This window comes from Camponotus floridanus, unplaced genomic scaffold, assembly GCF_003227725.1.
Source record: "Camponotus floridanus strain SB8 unplaced genomic scaffold, Cflo_v7.5 scaffold108, whole genome shotgun sequence".
Lineage (NCBI taxonomy): Eukaryota > Metazoa > Arthropoda > Insecta > Hymenoptera > Formicidae > Camponotus > Camponotus floridanus.
This window is the reverse complement of record NW_020229224.1, coordinates 486,131-511,005: the sequence shown is the minus strand read 5'-3', so window position 1 is coordinate 511,005 and position 24,875 is coordinate 486,131. Positions and strand designations below refer to the sequence as shown.

The following is a 24,875-nucleotide window of genomic DNA, read 5'->3' as shown; positions in this document are numbered from 1 at the left end:
CTAAAATTCATTTGAAAATTATAGAGCGTGGCAATAAATAATTATTTTATAGATTTTTATTCAATAATGCTTGCAAATTATCGGTCTTCATAATGTTCCAGATTTTCGCAATGTTCTAGAGCGTATTGATCGGATTGATATTAAAATTATCGATTTTAAAATATGGAAATAATTACAAATATTGTGAGACACTTTCTTCATCAAGAACATAGCAAATTGAAAATTAAAATAAAAAACTTAAAAATAATAATAAATAATAAATTAACTTAAATAATAATAACTACAAAATTAAAAATTATAAATTGCAAATAAACATTGTAAGAATTATAACAAGTATTTTGAAATATATTAATAACTAAAAGAAAAAAAGATTAATAACTAAAAGAAAAAGGTTTTCTTCTCTCTCTTCTAATTATCGCGCCTTAGCTTTTACTTGCCAATTTTTAATTTCTTTATTAAAACAAATTGAATCGCATAAGCAGTATCCTTTGTTGGAACTCGTGCAATATTGAATATATAGCTTTTCGTAACTTATTATATTTGTTATTGTTTTGTAAGATTATGATTATTATTACCCAGCAAACCAAAATATTACAGCTACATTGCCGCAACATTGCTGCAATGTTGTAATATTGCCGCAATATTGCTGCAATATTCTGTGTTTGCTGAGTAATTCAATATAATATTTCATAAATTTCAATGCCCACCTTTCAGAAGTATAATTACAAAAGTGTAAAACAACAAGAATTTACTTGAATTTTAAATAAAAAATTGTTTAATGAATTTTAAATAAAAATTTGAGCTAGAAAAAATTAAAATTTTTACATACACTTAAATCAGAATTATGCAATAAAAATTTCAAAATAATATCTGCATGAATTATTTATGTATTGTTTACATGACGTTTTTACATAAACTTTTTATGCACATGAGGCAAATTATATAAGTTATTATAAATTATAACGCAAAAAAGAGTGATATTATAAAATTATGATAAATTATAAGTTGTAAATAATTATAAAATCGTAGATGTATTTGATTTTGATATTTAATTAATTGAATGAAGAGATACATAACATTAAAAATGTAGAACAATTGTATATAATAAAAATGACATACAAATAATGATATTGTAAATTTTTGTTATTGCAGCAATTCAGTTTCAGCACTTTTAATTAATTATCCATATATGTGTAAAGCATTTTACTCTGTTGTCGAAAAACACACAAACAAAAAGCATGTCTTTTTTATATAGAAAAATTAGAGAGAGAGGTAGAGGATAAGATAGAGGTTATATTTTATTTAGTGAAAAAAATGACTGTATAATGAGTTTCATAAATCTCTCGTATAAAATTTTAAAAATTAATTAAACTTTTAGATTTTTGTAAACAGTTTTTTATAAAAAAAATATAAATATAGAAATGAATTATTTGAATTAGTAATTATATAATAATATATAGAGAGGAGAAGTATATATTCAATTCTTGTTGTATGTTCACTTCAATTTTAAATATGTAATGAAATTATTTTTAGGATTTATTTAGCAATTACTTAATCGATCATTTATCGATTCATTTGTTTGTGCTGCGTGCATCTGCTCTCAATTGCATAAATTGAAAGTGAAATATAAAGTTGTTATGTGCGCGAATATTTCCAATGCAATCGAATAAATTTTCTTTTCAAAAAAGTAGAGATTTCGTCGAGTCCGTGCATGTTCTATATTCCAGATGAACACTGTTGAGGGAACAAAAGAGGATTTTTCGAAGCGTGCTGACGATATAAGGAACACCTGGCAACCTGATGGGAGGGATTGAGCATATGCAGAGGAAGGATAAGACGGAACACTGTTCGGGGAATAATATTGGGAAGCGTGCAGCTGTCGCATACAGCTGCAAACTTCTCTCTCTCTCTCACTTTCTCTCCTTCCTCATTCTCTTCCTCCTTTCCACTCTTTTACATTCTCCCTCTCTTTCTCTTCCTTTTTCTCTCTATTTATCTACCTCTGTCTTTTTCTCTTGTTGATCAGCAGCTTTTCTTTTGTGCCTTCTGCCTCATGACTGTACGCCATCTAATTCCTGTCTTAACATACTGATACTTTTACAAATTTTTATAATACTTAATCATAGTAAATTTATATCCATTAGAATTTCGTTAATATGTGTGAAAAATTTGGTTTATTTTGTATTTCTTTTTCATCAAATTAGTAATTACCGCGATTTTCTGTAAGAATAATATGCGATTTTGTAAGCATCATTGTAAATATAAAAGTTAAATAACTTTTAAATTGATTAGAAAAGTATTATTGCTCAGATTTTGAGTAGATACATAAACGGATACAGATACATAAAAAAATAAAAAAATCTAAAAGAGTGAAAAAAATAAAATATTTAAAAACCGATATAAGATTAATATTATTAGCAAGTATAATAAATTATGTGATATTAATTCGTAATCGATACTAAATGAGTTAAGATTACTTTAATTCCTAAAGCATTTTGTATATGATGTATATAATTTAAAAAAGTTTTACAAATTCTAAATCGCATAAATAACCTTCAGGTCGAAGTAAGATATGAAAACTTGGCGTGCTCTCCCGCCCCCTCGTAATTTGCAATTAACAATTCCATATTTTTTCTTCGAAACAATTATGTGTTTTCTTTATACCAATTGATTCCTCTCATTATTTTGTACATAAAAGTATTAAAGTAGGATAATCGAAAAATGAATATTTTACTAGATATTTTACGGTTTATGTAAAATTAAGAAATGATTTCAATCCTCATAACTCGGAAAGTACTTAATGAAAATTAACTTAATTATAATGTTTTGGAAAGCTCCCGAGATGAACTATAAGAATATGCAAAAGCATATAGAGTGTCCCGTTTAAAAAGTTGGATGTGACCTTCACGTGACCTTCAGGTGACTCTTCAATGTCAAACTAATGACATTATCTTATGTCTCCCTTCAAGCCATACAACTTTTACCTGAAACATTTTTTTTTTAAATGCGTATTTTTCGAAATATTAAGGGGTTTCCACACTTTTGGTAAACTTTGTGTGTGTGTGTGTGTGTGTGTGTGTGCGTGTGTGCGTGTGTGCGTGTGTGCGTGTGTGCGTGTGTGCGTGTGTGTGCGTGTGTGTGTGTGTGTGTGTGTGTGTATATATATATAATGTTTATTATAGTTTCCTCATGACGGATATTTTCATTATCATTAAGTTTTTTATTAGAAATGTATAATGTATAACTTGCGATAAATTGAAAATAATTTTCTTTTCTTTCGAATAAAAAAGTTGATAAACTAATACTTCATTTTGTATTTGCATTTGGACATCAACGTCACTTATAATTACTTATAATTATGTAAATATGTAAATATGTCGACTAAATATAAGTTAAATGGAAGCGCAATGACAGACTAATATCGCAAAATGGTTAAGTGTAAGCATTTTCACAGCACTTTGAATAGTGAATAATTAATGGATTCCTTAAGGTACTATCGAAAGAGAGAGGGGAAGGAGGAAAGAGATTCGATCTATTATTCACCTATTTCAGATTTTAAATTGAATATTTTGTCCAATTTTAATGTAATATTAACATCCAAATATTTGTAGTTACATGTTCTTTGCTTATTACATAGATTATAAAGAAATGCTTATATCTTGACACAAAAGTAACTTCGATTCGTGTCTTTTTTATATCTCTATCTCTATCTTTTTTTATATATAGACATAATGTTTATTTAAAGAATTAGTCAATTTTTCATAATCATTTCTCGTATTTATTATTATATTCATGTGTATGTTTTCATATAGTTCTTTTAGATTTTATTAATTAACATTAGAAGAATTTTTATTTTTATATCATTATAGATATTTTTAATAAACTAGTATACATATATGATATATCTTTAAATACATATATGAAAATCACATCTTTACCATGTTTATTAAAATAATAGAATTTTTTAAATAAGTGTCTCTCTTCTATGTTAAAATTAATTAACAGTAACATGAAAATAGTACTTTTTTTCAATGTAAGAAAATATTATAGGAATGCAATATCAATTTTAAATAATGAGATAAATTGTACATGAAATGTATTATAATATATAATGAGATAAATTGTACATGAAATGTATTATACATTTGTACAGGAAATATGTTATATAAACTATTAATTTTATTTTTTTCTTATTTCCCGATTTAATTTAGAATTGTTAATTATTAAAACGCTTGTAAAGTCAAAAAATTAAAATAACTTCTGAAAACTATTATAACAGCAGCGTTCATATATAATTGGATTTTACGTATAGACAATATTTCTCGATTAATCAAAATAATAAAAAAAATAACTTTTTTGATTAATTCATATTTTCCATTCATTTTTTCCTTTGATTAATTAATATTTAATTTCTTTCATTTACATCTGCAAATTTTTTAAAAATAAATTATTAGCTTTGTGTAATCCTATATTAAATATATATAAGACGAGAATTATTATAGAGTATACTTTATAAAGTAGTACAAAGTCTAAATTGTTTATAAATTAAAGCTAGAGGAAGTAACAGAATAAAAAATATGTGTAAATCCAATTTCCAATGTGTAAATCTAATATTCAATTTCTAATGCTGCAAATGTTAAAACGCGCATGTGAATTTCTGACAACAACGCTACCGATATTAGACTTAGTACTCGAAAGCATTTAACTAATCTATAGACTTCTATATATTGTACATATCTAGATTACTAACATCAAAAAATAATCGTTTACAATTGGACAAAATATATAGATTAGATTAATATGCTAATTTATTATGATACATTATGATACTTATTTTGATATAGAGTCAGGACCGCTAGAAACAGGTGTGCAAATTGTTGTACAAAGGCGTATTAACAGAGAAGCGTTAAATTATATTTTAAAAAGCACTTTTTATTTTTAATATCAAAATGTTCAAAATATGAAACTTTTATGCCAGTAATAATAAATTTAATTATTAGTTATTAAAAGTGTGTATAATAAAAATCATAATAATTTTGTAAAAAATTAACGAATAAAAATATTTTAATAAGGAGAAAGACGTCAAAATTCCCTTTACACAAAAGCGCCTTATATGTTAGCATAGAGTCATATTTAGCTTTCATCGAATTAGCTTTCATTGTAACTCTTTTATTATAACTTTCATAAATATGTTTCTAGTTATAAAATTGATAATACTTTAATTTGATTTTGTTCCGTAATAAATCAGCTGAAATTATCTACATCATATTTTCATCAACACAAGATATATTGTACAATAATGATATTGTACAATAATGAATATCTAACTTCCCAGATAGCACAAGACATTCTCAGGATCATCCTGAATATGTTCAGGATGTCCTGGGATATTTTCAGGATAGTTATGTTAATGTCACATATTTATATGTGTATATTTGGAGACTTCATTAATTATAATGAAATATTTGAAATAATGTTAAGACGTTAAAACTTTAATAAGGTATAACTTTTTTTAATAAGGTATAAATATTTCACTAATGTCCATTGTATATTCATTAAATTCAAATATAGCATAAAAAGTCCTACCTCTCGGCATATAATATTACTAAAATATTGTAATGTTCAGAATATTTCATGTTCAGAACATTTCAATTCTAATTTTGTATTTGAAATATTTAAAAAAAAAACTGCATCATGTTTTTTATAATATTGCATTTGCAATATTTCTGAAATCCTTCAAAAAGATAAAAAAATTTACTAAAAATAGTTTTATATTTGTATGTTTCTGTAATATTGCATATTTTTAGAATGTACTTGTTCGCTTTGCCATTACACCAAACTTAACTAACTTGTACTCAATTTTTCGTCATGAAATGTATAAGGGCTGGTACTATAATATAAAATCCAAAGTATATTTCTTCTTTTTAGTCAGTTTAATTTCTGATAAACTGACTTAATTTAAAATAATTTGTTTAATAATCCTTTGTTAGGATACGAAATATTAAACATATTATTTGAAATTAAATGGATAAGGGGGAAAGCCCATTTATTGTATATATTAAAATATTTTTATTGTCGAGCATGTATTTATATATTTTTTTATAAATATATTTTTATATTTTTATATTTATATATTTTTTTATAAATATATAAATACATACTCGACAATTTCCAAGATATTCATTTATTAGCAACGAAGAAATATTTTAATAATATTACAGAAATATGACTGAAATTTTTCGGTAAAGTTATCGATTTGAAATGATTGCAGACATTGAAACATTGCAGAAGTGTGGCACAAACTGTTGAAATATTTCTATAATACTGTTGAAAGATATATTTTAAATATAGCAGTAATATTACATGCTGAGTGGGAGGGCATCTTGTGGCTGTTCGATGTCTTAGGAACTAATATTCGGGTATCTTTTGTTCTTTCATCCTGAGTATGTCTCGGGATAAAATTATGATATCCACAATGTCCGTTTGACATCCTTCGGATATTACAAGGAATTGTTATTGTGCTGTTTGGGCTATATTGAGTAAAATATTTTTAAGTTCAAATTGAGATAACGAAGAGTTAACAGATTTTATTAATTGTTAATATGAATAATCACCGCAAACGAAAAAGAGCGAGAATCGAAAATTTGATTAAAATTCTTCATTGACCTATACACAACGGTTTCAATAAAATTTTTGAATCTCGCTCTCTTTTGTCTGCTACGGATTATTCACATTAATAAAATCTATGAATTCTTCATTGCTTTATTCATCTGATCAGTTGATTCATTAAGGAACAAAATCAAGTTAATTATCCTTTAAACTGTCGGGAAAGCCACTCTTTTATGGCTCTGAATAAATCTCGAAATTCTGTGTAATGTATATGTTAATTATATAGAAAAATTTTTTAGCAAAAAACTACTATTTTAATGAAAAAAAAAACTGCATAATGAAAAAATGCCGGTAGTTCTAAAAGTTAAAGTGTTATTAACTTTATAACTAGAAAAATAGTTAACGAAAGCTAATTCAGAACGTATCCTATATCTATGTTCCAAAACTGTTATTAGGGAAAACAGGAGATAAATGACAGGAAACAATTGAAGCTGCGCGAGGAAAACAAGAATAATACAATTTTGAAACGTACTGTATATAATTAAAAGAAAAAAACCTATTAGTTCTCCTTCTCTCTCTAAGCGGCTAAATTTAAAATGGAACGATGAAGTGTTTTCAAGTTTTGAATTTGCACTTCTTTCCACCATTTTTATTTTTTGTTGTTTACTCGCGTAAAATATCGGTGAGAATTTTACACGATTGGAGGGAACACAAACATTTCCTCTTAGTTTTGGAACGCTCTCGAATCATGAATCGGAACTAATCAGAAATGCTGGAAGCGGTTTCGGAACGGCTATGAAAAGTAAAATTTTCCTCAGAGAGTATGTTTTGGAGTCTATATTAATATTCGGTCCATTAATAGAGCAATTATATCATGCTCAATTGTAAATGGCTATTCTAGCTTCACAAGTAACATCGCTGTATTAGCGGTCTAGTATAATATATAGAAGTCTGTGAACTGATCAATTCACGGAACAATGAAAAAAATTCTTTAAAAAGTAAATTTTATTTAAAAAAAGAACAAAACAATTAATCGACTTTGATTTTTTATTATTATATAATTATTATATTATGTAATATATAATTATATATATATGTATATATATTATATGTATATATATATATGTATATATATTATATGTATATATATATATATATATATATATATGTAATTATTATAATATAATTTACTTTTATGTAGATTTTTCTTTTTTAATAAATTCATTTACAATCTCATAATATGCAAAATATACATTCTTTGAAAAAATATGTTAATTACAAATTACATATTTTTTTCTTAAAAGTAACTATGTGTTTTTCTTACACTATTATTATATTTATATTATTATATTTCTTACACTAATTGATTCCTTTCATTATTTTATACATAAAAGTATTGAGGTAAAATCATCGAAAAATAAATATTTTACGAGATACGACGATGTTATAGTTTATGTAAAATTAAAAAAATTATTTCAAGTCTCATAACTCAAAAAGTACTTAATAAAAAATTATTTTATTATGTTTTAAAAACTTTCGAGATAACTATAAGAATATCTAAAAATGGAGGATTTTATTTAAATATTTCAAAATAATCTTTATGTAACCTTGATAATGCTATTCAAAATCATAATGATATTATTACTACGTAATGTACCATTTAAAACCCTACAACTTTTGTACGGAAAATTTTTCATGAAAATGCGTATTTTTCAAAATATTTTGGTTTCCACATTTTTAGGATAAACTTTATATATATTATATAATCTGCAGGGAGGAATCATAGTAAATATCAGTGAGACCAGAAAAACACTCTTATAGTAATATTATATAAGTACAAAACTGAATATTAGAGATAATATCCAGATAGCAAACACACATCATTTTTTGACGTTTCAAATTGGTCATTCACTGACTATTCTTGACGTCATGAGTTGATGTTTTTATGATGTAAAAGTGACGATCTAATGTCACAGATTCTTGACGTCATAACATGTACCGCATTTTGACATCATGTACCATATTTTAACGTCTTTTTCTTAGCATAATAATATATTTAATAGCATTGGAATAAAGCAGATTAACGGATTCGAGAGCATCATTGAACAATTACAGCTATTATATTCTTCAGAAGAATCGCGGATCGATTAAACTTCTTTATTTGAAAACGCTAGAAAACATCCATACAATACAGAATATTACAGCAATATTATGGCAATATTGCAATGTTATTGTAATGTTACAACAATATTAATAATATTGTTGCAATATTCTATGCTGTATGGGGATAAATATGGTAAGAAAATAGGTCACAAGTTTTATATTTGTTATTATTATTTTATTTAAACATAAATAAACTTACTTCTAATATCATTTAAAATTTCAAGAAATAATGTCTTCCGTTGTCTGTGTTTTATAAAAATATATTTTGCCAATCAACTGTATATAAAAAAATGTGTATATTTCTTGGCACTTTGATTACACTCGATTGATATAGCTAATATTTTCACTGTGCATTAATTTAATAAACATTTGAATGGTTAAGCAACATAAGTCGTGCACAGATAAACGCATATGTTGAAAGAAAAATTGTTAAAATCTGATGGCGAAAGTCATGTTATGTGAAAAAATTTTAAAAGATGTTTTTATGGAATTGATTTCATGATTGAAATATGACGTCAAAATAATGTTATATCAAGACTGCTTTATTCCAATGCTATTAAATATATTATTATGCTAAGAAAAAGACATCAAAATGCGGTACATGTTATGACGTCAAGAATCTGTGACATTAGATCGTCACTTTTACATCATAAAAACATCAACTCATGACATCAAGAATAGTCAGTCAATAAAGTCAAGTAATAAATTAGTCATTTTGACGATATATGACCAAAAATAACCAGTTTGGAATATCAAAATGACGTGTGCTTGCTACCTAAGTATTATATAAGGAAATAAACCCTCTCTCTCTCTCTGTGCATATATATATATATATATATATATATATATATATATATATATAGTTAATTGTAATTTCTCTCATTCATAAAAATATTATATATAATTATATAACATATTTAATATATATCGATGTTATGTATATTGTAAGTACAATATTAATAGTTATAAGTTATATTGTAATTATATTATTAATAATTAGATCATACACAAACAAATAATATAAAATAAATTTAATTCATAAAACTTGAGAGAAATTTAATTTATATAAAAATTAAATTCCGATTTTCACCTTAAATAAATATGGAAATAATTTTTCATTATCCGTCCACTTCCAAACAATCTGTTTAATAGTTTTAATCGCTTGTTTAGGCTTATATGAGAAATTAATATATGAGAAATTATTAAACTGAGGAAAAAATATTATAGATACTATAGAACTTATATTAATAGTCTATACTTTATGGATCTTTTTCATAAGAAAAACTTGAAGACGAATTTCGTCTGGTTTCATCGAATAATGGTAAGTAAAGGAATATGCAGTTAACAATATTATATTGTAATAGTATATTATACATTATACATTATATATTATATATTATATTATAACATTGTTATGCAAATTAATGCTTATTGTTATATAAGCAAGCAAATTAATATATATAGCATATTACAGTTTTATACAAATAAATAACTTACATTATATTTGTTACTACCATGTTGCTTATTACAAGAAATAGTGTTTATAATAATGAATTAAAAATATTCATATGATTGAATATTATTTTAACGACATATTATTTTAACGACAATATTATTTTAACGATATTATTTTAATAAAATTACACAAATATGCATATTAAGGAATAAGAGAAAGAGAGAGAGAGTGTGTGTAAATAATTTTTTTCTATATATTGTTAATATTGATGATTAATATTGATACATAATTTTATATACTTTCTAAATTTTTTTTCAAAATTTTCTGATTGCATTAATCGCGAGAGCTTACCATTTCAAATATCCGGTTAACATCATAACTTGAGGTTGATACATTCGCTTGTCTTCGTCAATAAATCAAAATCAGGCGTTCTCGAGATGCCGGAGGCAATAAATAATTTTCTTTAATAATTCAATGTCAACAAATAATTATGGCAAATCGACAAGCACTAGAGCTCATATAGCTTTCGCGAAATTGCTAGTATAAATATCGCGAACTTCTTGTATTGATCATATTTGATTAAAAACAAATCTTAAATATTTTCTAAATTTACGTTAAAAACTTGTTTTTATTCTAATTTTATCTCAAACTTTAAAACTTTTTACACCAATATGCTCGATCCTAGATTGACGTGGAATATTTCTAAAATTGTATAATATTCTCTTTTAAAAGGCCTAAAACGGTATTTCATATCACGCAACTATGTTGTATTGAGAACAATATTTTTACAAAATATTCGCAAACGTTGCAAACATTTCTGAGAGTATCCCGAGACATTTACGAAGGAACGACATCGCACATCATCGATGTTCCGTTTAGAGTTCGTCGAATTTAATCTATATTATTAATGGATCTCTTTTTTTCGGTGTCCTACAATATTCAAACGCTGCTTATTAAAACTTTCAACTCGATTCACGACTGTGATCAACGACAGCGTAATGTTGACTGCACAACTACGGGCGGTTATATTGCTAGATAGAACAAGCATGTAATATGGTGAAAGATTATGGCTCCACTACGTGTACTATATAGACGAACTAAGGTCTCTCAGAATACTATACTTAACAGCAGAGCATACACAGCTATAGCATGTGTATATATGCCGTGTGCAGTTGGTATGAAGGCAGGTGGCGGTAGACAGGTGAATGTGTTGGCGGAACATAGGAAGTGTTGAGAAATGTCAAAGATAGAGAAGCGATATGAAAAGCTAATATGAAATGTTGTAATGGCTCTCAATAATATTATAGAATGTAAAAGAATGAAAATTATTGTCAAATATTTAAGAACGGAATTATGAAAAATCACATGTGACGTAAAATGTATACCACATAAAAAAAAACAAAAAAAAGAAATCTTCCAAAAAAAGTGATTGTTACGGTATATACTGCTCATAGCTTGTATTAAAGTGTAACTTGTATAATTAAAATATATTGTAGAAAAGAATTAAATATTGTAGCGGTATCTACATATAATCCATTTTATTAAGGATTTGAAAAAATTAATCTGATTTTAATTCGATTAAATTTAATTAAATTTAATTCCCTGAAAATAAAAATCTCTTCGTTTCTGCCTTAAAAGTCATCGCTGCTTTGACATTTCAGTTAAACAAAATCGGCTTTATTGTTAAAAAATTTCCATTATATATTATAAATGGTAAATGTATCGATTAGAACCTAGCTTCAATAACTTTGACATTGACATATGTTCTGAAATTCATGACTTGGAATAACCTTCCAAAGATTTTAGTCGTCGCTTGTTATTTATTAAAAAAATTAAATAAACGAAAGAAGTTTCATAAGTCTATTAATATGTTTATCGAAAGAAAATTCTATTGTTACATAATTTCGAATGGATTTGTAACTTTCTATATGCAAAGCGAGGTATATCCTACACCATGAATATGGATTGGTTATATTTTCCAGAAATGAAGCCCCCTCTTCCTATAAGACGAACAAGGCGGAACACATTGGGTGCTTTCCAATTGTTTAACACATCTTAACACAAATGTGCACAGGAAAGCACAAAGTGTAGCGATATGCACGATTCAATTGGAACAAAATTGTATTCTAGTATCTGTACTGTGTTCATGCCTTATTTTTTAATCTACGGTAGAGAATAATAGAAACTGTTTTTAACATTGAATAAAGAATACCAGGAAGGAGCATATGACCGAAAATCCTTTGTTTGCCGTGCGGAGGATGTGACGTAATGAAAGTGAACCAAATATCGATAGAATCGAATTTATGACGTCATTGTAGTTGAATTCAATAAGCGTCACATGTGTAACTGTGAAACTTGAATAGACTGAGAATTAAATAAAAAAAATAAAAAATGGTCAGTTGTTGCCTTTGTGGATATATTCTAAAACAAAAGGACGCATAGAAACATTTCATACGTAAGTGGTATAATATATTCTATTTAAAATAATAGAGTCAAAATAGAAGTATTACAACTTGTAGGTTAATTTTATTGTATTTTATATCTAACAATAGTCATATTTAGTAAAGTATTTATTTTGCAACTAGTGGAAGTTTTTGAAATTGAAGCTGGATTATTCTTTTAGATTTAGAGCAATAATTTAATTTTACACAGATAATTTTGAACAGTAAACATTCTTGCAGATGTGGGCAATGTAATACATTATATTATTGTGATGTAATGTCATATTGCATGCAAAATATATATATATAATTTTATGTAAATTATTAATGAATCATAATTATTTTTTAATATAGTTTTCCACAACATCCATTACAAAGACAAAAATGGATTAATTTTATAAGTAGGTCAAACTGGCAGCCATTAAAAAACAGCAGATTATGTTCTAAGCATTTTACATCTGACTGTTTTGATAGAACAGGAAAAATTACTCGATTAAAGAGTATGGCTGTCCCTACCATTAAATCCGCAAATACACAACGTGTATGTATAACCATATATATATTATATTTTAATCCTAATTAGTAGTAAAATAAATGAGACACCTCCGATTAGACACAGTACAATTGGACACAACTGGCTTTGATTGGCTAATCGTGCTTGATCGTCCTGGTTACCCTAGGCATCGGTCGATATGATTGGCTGTGTCTAATCGGGCAATCCTCAAATAAATAATATTCATTGTTATTATATAATAATAATTCATTAATGGATATGGGTTATTTTTTAGGTACTATTAGAGCAAATGTCATCAAATCACAATAATCAAAAAGTAGCACAAGAAGCACATTCAGAGCTTTTTATTAAAACTTTTACACCACAAGTAAGTTGATATGTCTAATAATATTCAATTTTAATGCTATTTATTTTTAATTTAAATTTATCTTAAATTAAGAATTGCATTTAGAAGTAAATAATAACTTTTAATGGCTTTAATTAATGACACTTAATTTGTTAAGAAATTAGTAAGCATATTGAATTGTTAATACTTTTCTGTATAATATTGGAGTAAATTATTGTTACATTTATATTGTTATATTAATTATTGTTATTTATATTGTTATATATATAAAATTATATATAAAATATCTAAAAACATAAATTACTAAAAATAACTAACAAATATTAATATTATTTAGGAAGTGAGCACTATTAATATGGACGATAATGAAGGGCCATCAACTTCTACTCAAATTACCTGCACTGCAAGAAGATAACTTAATAAGTACACCTTTACAAGTGAAAGAAAGGAATGAATTTTCTTATTATCCAACACAAGATGATACTCCAAGAAAAAGTTATCTTAAAAGAAAAATTATGGAAATGAGTACAAAAGAAAAATTATACATGAAACGTATAATACAATTACAAAAAGTGACATATCGACAGAAACATCGAATTAAAAATTTGACATCGGTTTTAGAAAAATTACAGAATAACGGTATGATTTCTCATAATGCTAAAGAAGTATTGCAAAATTATTTTGGTAGTAATAGTAATTTATTTCTTAGTTTATTTAAAAAAGCTTGTTACAAGAAAAAAAAATGCAAAGCAAAATATGAAGAGGATATTCGAAAATTTGCTATATCTCTTCATTATTTTTCACCAAGGGCGTACAAATATGTTACAAATATTTTAAATGGTGCATTACCTCATCATAAAACTTTGTCTAAATGGTATAAAACTATTAATGGTGAACCGGGATTTACATCTGAATCTTTTGAAATATTAAAAAAAAGAAATGAATATATCGAAAAGAATATTTATTAGAATATTGTTCTCTTGTATTTGACGAAATGAGTTTACGGCAATACGTAAAATGGATTAATGATAAAGTGTATGGTCTAATTACTATTAGAAATAATGTTTATGACGAAAATATTGCCAAACAAGCTCTTGTTTTCATGCTCGTGACTATTAATGAATCATGGAAACTTCCATTAAGGTACTTTTTTATTGAAAGCTTAAATAGCAATAAAAAAGCCAATTTAGTCAATCATTGTTTACAATTACTGGAGAATTGCAAAGGTACTGTCATAAATATCACTTTTGACTGTTGCCCGACAAATTTAACCATGTCAAAAGTTCTTGGCTGTAAATTTGAATTTGAAAAAAAGTTAAATCAAAGTGCAAAAGAACCAGTGCTTGTTTTACAAACCAAAATAAGTTATGAGAATCCTGTCTTCATATTTTCTGATCCTTCACATATTATGAAATTGATTCGTAATGTTTTAGCAGAAAAAGGTATTTTGTATGATGATAACAATGAAGAAATTAATTTTAAATATCTAAAAAAATTAAATGAATTGCAAGACAATGAAGGGTTACATTTATGTAATAAAATTAATAAACGTCATATAGAGTTCTTTAAACAAAAAATGAAAGTCAAACTAGCTACACAATTATTAAGTAAGTCTGTAGCTGAAGCTTTAATGTTTTGTTCTGAACATTTAAAATTAGAGGATTTTAAAGATTGTGATCCTACAGTCAAATTTATTCTTATGATGAATGATGCATTTGATGTATTAAATTCTAGAAAGATATCAGATTTTGGTTTCAAACAAGCACTGTGTAAGAAAAATATTGAAAAAGTAGAATAATTTTTCGAAAAGTTACTCGGTTATATAACAAAATTGAAAAATTATGATGGAAGTTTAATTTTAAATTCTAATCGAAAAACTGGATTTTTATGTTTGTTGATTTCTATGAAAAATTTACTTAGTATTTATAAAGAATGTGTTGATAAAGATAATCTATCACTTATACCAGTATATAAAATGTCACAAGACCATCTGGAATTATTTTTTGGATCTATAAGATCTTGCGGAGGATACAACAATAACCCAACTTGTCGACAGTTTATATCAGCGTATAAAAAAATTTTAATTCACGCGGAAATTCGTGAACATGGCGCCAATTGCTGCATACCTTTGCAAAACATAAATATACTTAGATATAGTTCTAATGTAAGCAAAAAAAAATGTACGGATAATAACAACAACGCGGATCTTAACAACAAAAGCGTTTTAAGTACAAATTCGCAAAATGTATGTTCAAATAATGTAATGTATGATCATGATTACGTATTTAACTTTAATTTATCACAGTATTCTAAGGAAGTAGTCATTTATATCAGTGGTTTTGTGGCAAAAAAAAATATTTTCTATAATTCTATGCACAGATTGTTCATCAGCAGTTATTGGAAGTAGAGATAATTTAGAAAATACCTTTTTGGCATTTAAAGATGTAGAAGGTTTAATGTATCCCAGTGATGATCTCATTCAAATTTGTATGGAGTGTGAAATAATATTACGTAGTTTTTTATCTAATGAATTATTTACAACATCGTTGAAAGAGAAATTAGAACAAGATATTATAAACAAATTTTTAAATAAGCAAATCTTTTTAGAGTTGTCGATAAATCATGATCAAATTACTTTACAAGATCATATAATTTATCTAATTACAAACATTGTTACAGAATTTTATAAATTGAGGATGCATCATATTTGTAAAAGTGCAATACATACGAAAAACCAAAGTTACGTTCGAACATTTTATAATAAACTCATTTTGTTTAAAGGACAATAAATAGTTATATACATAAGATTTGTAATTAATTATTTTTTTTTTCAGATTCTTCCCAAATTAAACAATGTGCAACTTAATAGGACAAAATATTGACAGAAATATCAGGTATCAATTTTATCAAGGAAAAGGCATTTGATAGTGGTTTCTTCTACTTCAATGTTTAACAAAAATATAAACAATTGTTTATTATTTAAAAAAGAATTTAGATTTTTTTTTAATAATGTGTATATTTAATTTTTTTAAATGTGTAACTATTGATAAAGCAAATTATATTCACTCAAGTACATTTATATTCAATCATACATTTTTTATAATCTGTACAAATCATACTTTATATATAAATATATTTTACATATTAAATACTTTTACATACTTTCAATACTTTTTTAAATATGTATTATATGTATTATTTGTTTCTCTTTTAAAAAAACATATATACAAAAAATTATTATTTGTGCTGCAAAATCTAGATTATATGTGTATTAAATACTACATTATATCTACATTATATGTGTATTAAAATCTACATTATATGTGATGTATATAAATATGTGTATATACATTCATATTTTAATATTAATAATTCATACTAACAATTAATCTTAATATTAACAATTAAAAATTAAATAATATCAATACTATAAAAAATGAAATATATCTAGTAAATATTTACTTTCATTTTATTAACAATAATTATTTTTTATTAACAATAATTTATTTTATCAATAACAATTAACAATAATTTGACATTAATATTTTATAATTTTTTTACTTAATCATCTAATTATGTTATATAATACATGCGTTAAATTACTTTCATATTTTTTGTTTGATGCATTTTTAGTGTGTTTGAAATATACCGCCAGATATGTGATGACGTCATTTATGATGTTTCATGACGTCATAAAACTAACCCAATATTCCCGCAATATATCGCAACATGCTCCTTCCTGGTATTCTTTATTCAATGATTTTTAAAAAACAACAACACATACATGCTACGTCAATATGTAGAAATGGAAGACAAAAAATAAATATTTCTTATTCATTAAATATATATAATTCTATTTGGTCCATATTCTGAGTCTTCTTTTATCGAATAAAAGTATTACTAAAAGTGATTTGTTGCCAATCAGAGAGTTTAAGCCACTTTTAGAAGCACTTTTATCGATAAGAGAAAACTCGGAACATGAGCTTTTAACAAAAATTCATTATACAAGATAATTTGAATTACTTATTATCTTTAATGATACTTTTAATATTAATAATTAGAAATTTGGCTTAAATAAATAAATTATTTATTTATTTAGAATATTTATAATAAATAATTTATAATAAATAAATAATTTATTTATTTAGATAGTTTTAATATTTTCGCAATCCATGTTACATATTTTTGTTAAATAAAAGAAAATATTAAAAATAAATCTACTACTTGTTGGAATTCCGTAAAGCGCGCATATATGCATATTTACAGTTGTGTCACGTATGCTATATGCGCCTATATGCACTTTACGGAAATCGGTCAATGTCTGTAATTTGTAACTATTATTTGTCACTAGAAAACACAAGCTTACACATCCGACTAGTAGCCCTCGAGTTGAGTACGGATGTGTAAAGTTGTGTCGGCAGTTACGGCAATTGGAACGCGACTTGTGTCGCCAGAGAGAAACCTGAGAGCGGCCACCAGCCTCGACGGGCACATTTCTCGATGCTTGACGCGCCGTCTGACAAAGTGGACGTGAACTATGTCCATTACGCTCGATAACGAAACATGGTTTGTGTCTATGATATGGGTTCATGTCCGAACTATTCAGAGATGGACAGTCGGATAAGAACCGATAATTCATCGTTCTATCTTTGTTTCATCAATGACAGACCACGCGACTGCCACGCGACGAGCTTACGATTTTGCTTTCCCCTTTCTCTCGTCGCGCTTTTACGTTCTTCGTTATGATGTAATAACGAAATGATTTTCACATAATCCTAATTTTCTAAGGGTGTTGACAAACAAGTTTTCCAACTTTGTATGTTCTGTAACAAAAATACAACACATTATGAAAATTATGATTACATGCATATTTCAAGCTGACATATAGCAATTGGTACACCGAATGTTTGGTAAAAAAAAATTTTTTGTCAGGCGTGTTGGTTATAATCAATTCGATAAAGTGTTCATAATAGCGCGTAGCAGTGTAAGGCTGATGGCAGAAAACTAGATGTCTGTCGTAGTCGTGGACGTAAAGTAAGACAGAGAAAAACGTAAGTCGTACAAGGCCATTGTCACAATGGCCTTGTACGACTTACGTTTTTCTCTGTCTTACTTTACGTCCACGACTACGACAGACATCTAGTTTTCTGCCATCAGCCTTACACTGCTACGCGCTATTATGAACACTTTATCGAATTGATTATAACCAACACGCCTGACAAAAAATTTTTTTTTACCAAACATTCGGTATACGACTTACGTTTTTCTCTGTCTTACTTTACGTCCACGACTACGACAGACATCTAGTTCTCTGCCATCAGCTTAAGTAAGATGACTGCTGCACGCCAGGAAACATGACTACTGCGAAGAGAGAAGTGGCCGCCAAGGATGCATCACCAGAGAGAATAACGAAGAGTGAGAGAGAAGATGAGGGGGACACATACGTGTCCTCCCGGGAAGACCCAGTCACTCCTAGGCAGGCCGCCACAAGACGCGGAAGACTTGCTGCTCCTGAATGGCAAGCAGCTTTAACTGAAGGAACGGAAAGCCCGTGTATGAGAGAAGCGGTAAAGATACAGCGGTCAATTAAGAAGGCTATCGCAATCTCACTGAGTGACGCGAGCCCGGAAATTGGCTCAAAAAGCAACCAAAGCAGCTCCAGGCCTAAAAGTTCCGGGCCAAAAAGGAAGAAAGGAATATCCAGCTCTGAGCTGGAAACGACTGGAGAATCGGCGGGACAACGAGTGTCCAGACCCCGTGGAGCTAAATTAAAATCGAAGTATGCCCGTCCGTCCAGAAAAAAGCCCAGGCCAGCTTCCCCTTCCAGGAGAGATTCGGCGAACGATGACGAATGGTCAACGGACGGAGAACAGCCCGAGGAGGAAGAGCAGCGGGTCGATGAGCAGCCGGTGGCGATAGTCTCGTCGCTGGCAAGGCCAGAGGAAGAGGATACTGCCCCCCCTCCCTCCATTGAAAAGGGGGGAAGAATGAGAGGTAGAAAGCCCTTCCTAAATAAAGAGAAAGTAGCTAAAAGGATAATTATGGAATTGGAGGAAGTTCCTCAGGATATGGACGAATTAAGAAACAGATCGACTCCGAACCTAGGCGCTATGGCTCAAAGGTGGATTGACGAGCTCGATTTCATTAGAAAGAAGTGTAAGACCATGCAAGGTCCGTTAATGAAGCGTATGTCGGAGAGGACGTCTGCGCTCACCATGTTGGTGCAGCTACTCTCCGAAAGAATTCAAGATAACGGAGATATCGCCTATTTGAAAAAACAGAACATCGAGAAAACGTCGAGGATAGATCTATACGAAAAGGAAATAAACAAACTAAAAAACGAGGTAAGCGCGCTGACAGAGCTTGTCGCAGACCTGCAGACCAAAGCCTTGAGAGCCATGGAGGACAAGGAGCGAACGGAGGCAAGTCGTATTCAGCTTTTAAAGACCAAAATAGACAGAGTGACCCCGATGCTGCCAATCATGGGGTCCCCATCAGATAGTACTAATATAAGAAGTGGAGATACTTACCTGCAGGATGGCGAATCCCTGATGGCCGGTACACCGTCGGAGGATGCCCAGGATCGATTGAAGAGGAGTCGTCCGCTGGAGTTCGAAGAAGATAGTAAACCTGGAAAAAGAAAAGAAGGATTAGGAAAAAGTAAAATAGTACTAAAGAATACTTACCCAAAAGAAGAAGAGTTTCCGCCAATGGGTCCGCCGTCGTGTGACGTTCGTCCTGGAAGATCCGAGAGGGATGGTCCGTTGATGTCTCATGTTGATTCTGAAAAAGAAAAAGAGGAATTAGTAAGAAGAATAACGGAGGAGGTAATTAGGCAAATGCAACCTGTTGGAGACAGAAGGTTGCTGTCTCAAACGGTGAAGTTGGAAGACCAGGTGAGTTCTCCCCTCCCTCGGAATAACCCGAGGGTCAGGGTGAAGAGCGATATACAATTGGTCCCACCTCGTGAAAATGCTCCTACCCCCCGGCCCCCGCAGACTCCCGGTGCCCTTGAGAGCATCGGTATGTCTGGCGGGGATGCCGGGGATACAAACAGCGACTGGAGCGCTGCCAAAGGAAGAGTGAGGAGGTGGCGGGGGGGGCGGGGGAGGAGGAATCCCCCCCCTCCGCGGCCATATGTTGATTCTCCAGTTGAGGCTGATGCTCCTGGAGCTAGTGGATACGGGCCTCTGCCAAGGGATCCAAGGAAAACTCGATCTGCTGTAAACAGTAGGAATAATGATGTAAATAGTGTAGATAGGAATGATATCACAAATAAGCAAGGAGAGACTGACAAGAGGAGTATACGCTGGAAAGCCCCCCGAAGTGCGGCAGTGGCTATTAAGGGCATTACGGAAGGATTCTCATATGCCGACGCTATGCGTAAGGCGAAAGATAACATCTCGCTTCAAGATATGGGAATCAAAAACACGAGGATTAGGAGGTCATTGGGCGGTGCGCTTCTCATCGAGGTTTTGGGTCCTAATGGTGACGAACTAGCTGAAAAATTAAAGAGTGAACTTACCAAAGTTCTAGGTGAAACGGCATCTGTGACCCGTCCGGTTCGGCAAGGTGAACTAAGGATAGTTGGAGTCGATGAGTCCGCGACGTTTGATGAGATGGCTGCTGCGGTAGCAAGTGCTGGTGGCTGTAAAGAGAACGAGGTAACGATTAGCCCTATGAGACCTATGTATAATGGTCTCTACATGACTTGGGCCAAGCTTCCTCTGGCTGCTGCTACTAGAGTGGCTAATCGGAGGAGGATTAAAATAGGTTGGGTCAATGCCAGAATAGAGTTCCTCGACGCGAAGCCGATGCAGTGTTGGAGATGTTGGGAGTTTGGACACGTACAGGCGAATTGTAGATCTAATATAGATCGACGCGGATTGTGTTTTCGCTGTGGCCAGACGGGGCACGTGGCAAAGGATTGTTCTGCGCAACTTAAGTGTGCATTGTGTTCGGCGGCTGGTAGAGATGCGCAGCATCGTATTGGTGCGATGGGTTGTGGGTCTCTGCCTGGCAATGATGACCTGAATCGGAGACAGGTAGAAATGACTCCTTCAGGCAGTTAAATGCGCGTTGTGCAGTGCAACCTAAATCGAAGTCGTGCTGCGTACGACTTACTTATACAGCATGTAAAAGAATGGAGCATTGATGTGTGCTTGATCTCGGAGCCGCCGTATAGTCTTCAGGATGGCCCTTCATTGTCCTTGTGTAGGAAGGGCATGGCTGCCATCTGGTGGGATGGCCGCGCTAACCTTGGTCCTGTAAAGGTAAGAAGGAAGTGTGATGGCTTTGTTATCGTTGAATTTAAATCTATAAATATGATAAGCTGTTACCTACCTCCGAACGATTCTCCTCAACGCATGATCCAAAGGCTTGATGAAATGGCGGAATCTCTTCGTTCTGCGACCTCAGAAACAATAATAGGTGGAGATTTTAATGCTGCTTCAATACTATGGAGCGCTCGAGCTGCAAATGTAAGAGGTGATCACGTCGAAATTTGGGCAGCAGGTCTGGATCTGAGGATCTTGAACATTGGTAACGTGCCTACATGTGTGCGTCCGCAAGGTTCGTCAGTTGTAGATCTGACATAGTGTACTCCGAGACTTGTATGTAAGGTGATGAACTGGCGAGTAATGCAGAACACTGAGACTCTCTCGGATCATAATTATATCGCATTTGAGCTGGAACCTGGCGTGCCTTCAGTTCCTCCTGGTCGTTCATCACTAGATTGGAATTGGAGGAAAATGGACGTAGACAGGTTTCAGGCTGCTCTGATCTGGAGTTCTGCTATATGCCACCTATCACTAGAAAATAGTACAGCGGATGAGTTTGCGAACTGGATAGCCACCGTGATGCGCGAGGCTGCAGATTGTAGCACGCCTAGGTTAGCTAGACCTTTAGGCAAAAAGTCGGCATACTGGTGGTGTGACGAAATCAGGAATTTAAGATCTGAAGCTATCTCGGGTAGGCGTAGGTGGTGTAGAGCCGTTATTAGACATACGCGAGGTGTTATGAGCGCAGATGAGGTGGATCGTCGTCAACAGTCCTATCGACTTGCCAAAAAGAGGTTACGAGTAGCAATAGTTGCTGCAAAAACTCGTGCGTGGAAAGAGCTACTTAGTCTTATAGACGAAGACCCTTGGGGCCTTCCGTATAAATTGGTGTTGGGTCGCCTGCGGACAGCAGCCTGCGTTAACAGAGATAATGGACCCATTAGTGATGCAGACGTTGATAGACAGACTCTTTCCAAATGGTACAGAGACGGATCCGCATACAATTTGGACGGTCCCCTTCTGGGATGAGCAGTGTACTGTCGATTCTGCGGAAATATATCGAGTTATCAAAGATAGTGCTCGCAATTCGGCGCCAGGTTTGGACGGCATTCCTTCAAGAGTGTTGAAAGTTGCTCCCATTGAAATGATGGAAAAAGTTGCGGAGTGTTTCACTGTATGCCTAAGATCTGGCACCTTCCCGCGATTATGGAAGCGAGCCAGGCTTGTTTTGATTCCGAAAGGAGTCACCCTTGAAGGAGAGCTGCCTAAGGTAAGACCGATCTGTCTACTCATGGACATTGCCAAACTATTAGAGCGGATTATTGCCGGTAGAATTAATGCATGGATGGCGGAAGCAGAAAGCGCTGCCTTATCAGAGGACCAATATGGATTTGTGGCTGGTAAATCTACATGTGATGCTCTGGCGAGACTGAAAAATGCGGCGGAAATGGCGTTTCGAGAAGGCGGTGTAGTCTTGGCTGTCAGTCTCGACATTGAGAATGCCTTTAACTCAATCCCATGGCCGATCATCAGGCGGGAGATGTTGAGAAAGGAATTTCCAGATTACTTGAGACGAATTATTGATGGATATTTATTCGAAAGATCCGTGGAATATGCCATACCAGGCGGTGTGAAAGTTAGGTCGATGACGGCAGGGGTGCCCCAGGGCTCAGTCCTGGGCCCCCTGTTATGGAATGTCGGTTATGATCGTGTTCTTGGTGGTGGTATCGAGTATGGCTGTCAAGTAATCTGTTACGCGGATGATACGCTCATCATTGCGTCGGCGTATACGATCGACATGGCTGTTAGGCGCGTTAATTCGCAGGTAGCAAGAACTTTGGATCGAATCAGTTCTATTGGAATTAGAGTCGCTACTCAGAAGACAGAAGCAGTTCTCCTATCAAGACGGAGGGGTCGTACCCCTGTATTCACGTCGATAGAGACGTAATACAGACTGGAAAATACATGATATACTTGGGTGTTTTTATAGATGAACGGCTTAATTTTCACGAACATTTCGCGCAAGTAGCTGGTAAAGCGAGTAAAGTCATCGGAGCTCTCTGTAGATTGATGCCTAATCTCAGGGGTCCAGGCGAGGCCAAAAGACGTCTGTATGCTAATGTAGTGCTATCCGTCCTCCTGTATGCTGCTCCGGTTTGGAGTAATGCACTGAAAGCATCAACAAAGTCACAGAGAGGTATGAATAAGGTATTGCATACTATAGCTACCAGGGTTATTGCGGCGTACAGGACGATTTCTCTTGATGCTGCATTACTGTTGGCGAGGATTCCTCCAATACTACTCCTAGCGGATGAACGTCGAAGAACCTTTGAGCGGGTGCTGGTCCTCAGATCTGAAGGAATCTACGACAGAAGATGTTTGGTCGTGATACGTGAGCAGGAGAGTGATAAAACTCTGGAAATGTGGGCTACTTACCTGGCTAAACCGGGTTTGGCAGGCGCCAGAACAATGTCGGTGATTCGTCCGCGAATGAATGAGTGGATGAATAGGAGAAGCGGAGGACTTACCTTTAGACTCACCCAGATGTTAAGTGGACACGGGTGTTTTGGGTCCTATTTACACAGGATACGACAAGTCCCTGATTCAGCGTGTGCGGCATGTGATTCGGGCGATGTAGACACGCCTGAGCACACACTGTCCTACTGTAGCAGGTGGCAGGATGAAAGAAGCCAGCTTATTGAAAGGATAGGTAGAGCACCTCCTCCTCCCCCTCTCCCGAGGCCGGTTGCCCTGGTGTTGGGGACGGATGATGATGGCTCGGCAATGGCTGAAGAAGACCCTGTATTGGCGGTTGCCCCTGTAACTGGCCTGATCGACGTGGAGGAAATGGATCTAGATGTTGCTGATCCTGTGCGACGAGCAGCGGATATGACCCTGGATCATATGATCGCGGCGATGCTGGATTCTTGTGAAGCGTGGCTGGCAGTGGCTGGTTTCGCGGAGACTGTGATGGCTGCTAAGGAGGCTGATGAGAGGGAGCGACAGGCACAGGCACAGCTTCTGGTGGCGTCCTCCCAGGGTTTGCCTCTCTCTTCGCCTCTGAGCC

The 24,875-nt window shown here is 31.8% G+C and overlaps 1 protein-coding gene and 1 long non-coding RNA gene across 2 annotated transcripts in view; one reads left to right on the top strand and one right to left on the bottom strand.

Annotated features, from left to right (window-relative positions):
* The window catches only part of LOC105256304 (TNF receptor-associated factor 4), a 40,109-nt gene extending 29,335 nt beyond the window's left edge, over nucleotides 1–10,774 (bottom strand). The window contains exon 1 of the mRNA XM_011266107.3: nucleotides 10,580–10,774. Coding sequence (XP_011264409.1) covers nucleotides 10,580–10,582 — 3 coding nt within the window. The 5' untranslated portion in view covers nucleotides 10,583–10,774. The remainder of the gene's footprint in view (nucleotides 1–10,579) is intronic.
* A 1,401-nt stretch (nucleotides 10,775–12,175) lies between these two features.
* LOC112639172 lies at nucleotides 12,176–16,442 on the top strand. The gene is made up of 5 exons (XR_003123340.1): nucleotides 12,176–12,683; nucleotides 13,024–13,210; nucleotides 13,458–13,550; nucleotides 13,867–14,168; nucleotides 16,364–16,442. It is a non-coding gene; the product is annotated as an uncharacterized LOC112639172 (long non-coding RNA).
* The last annotated feature ends 8,433 nt before the right edge of the window (nucleotides 16,443–24,875 follow it).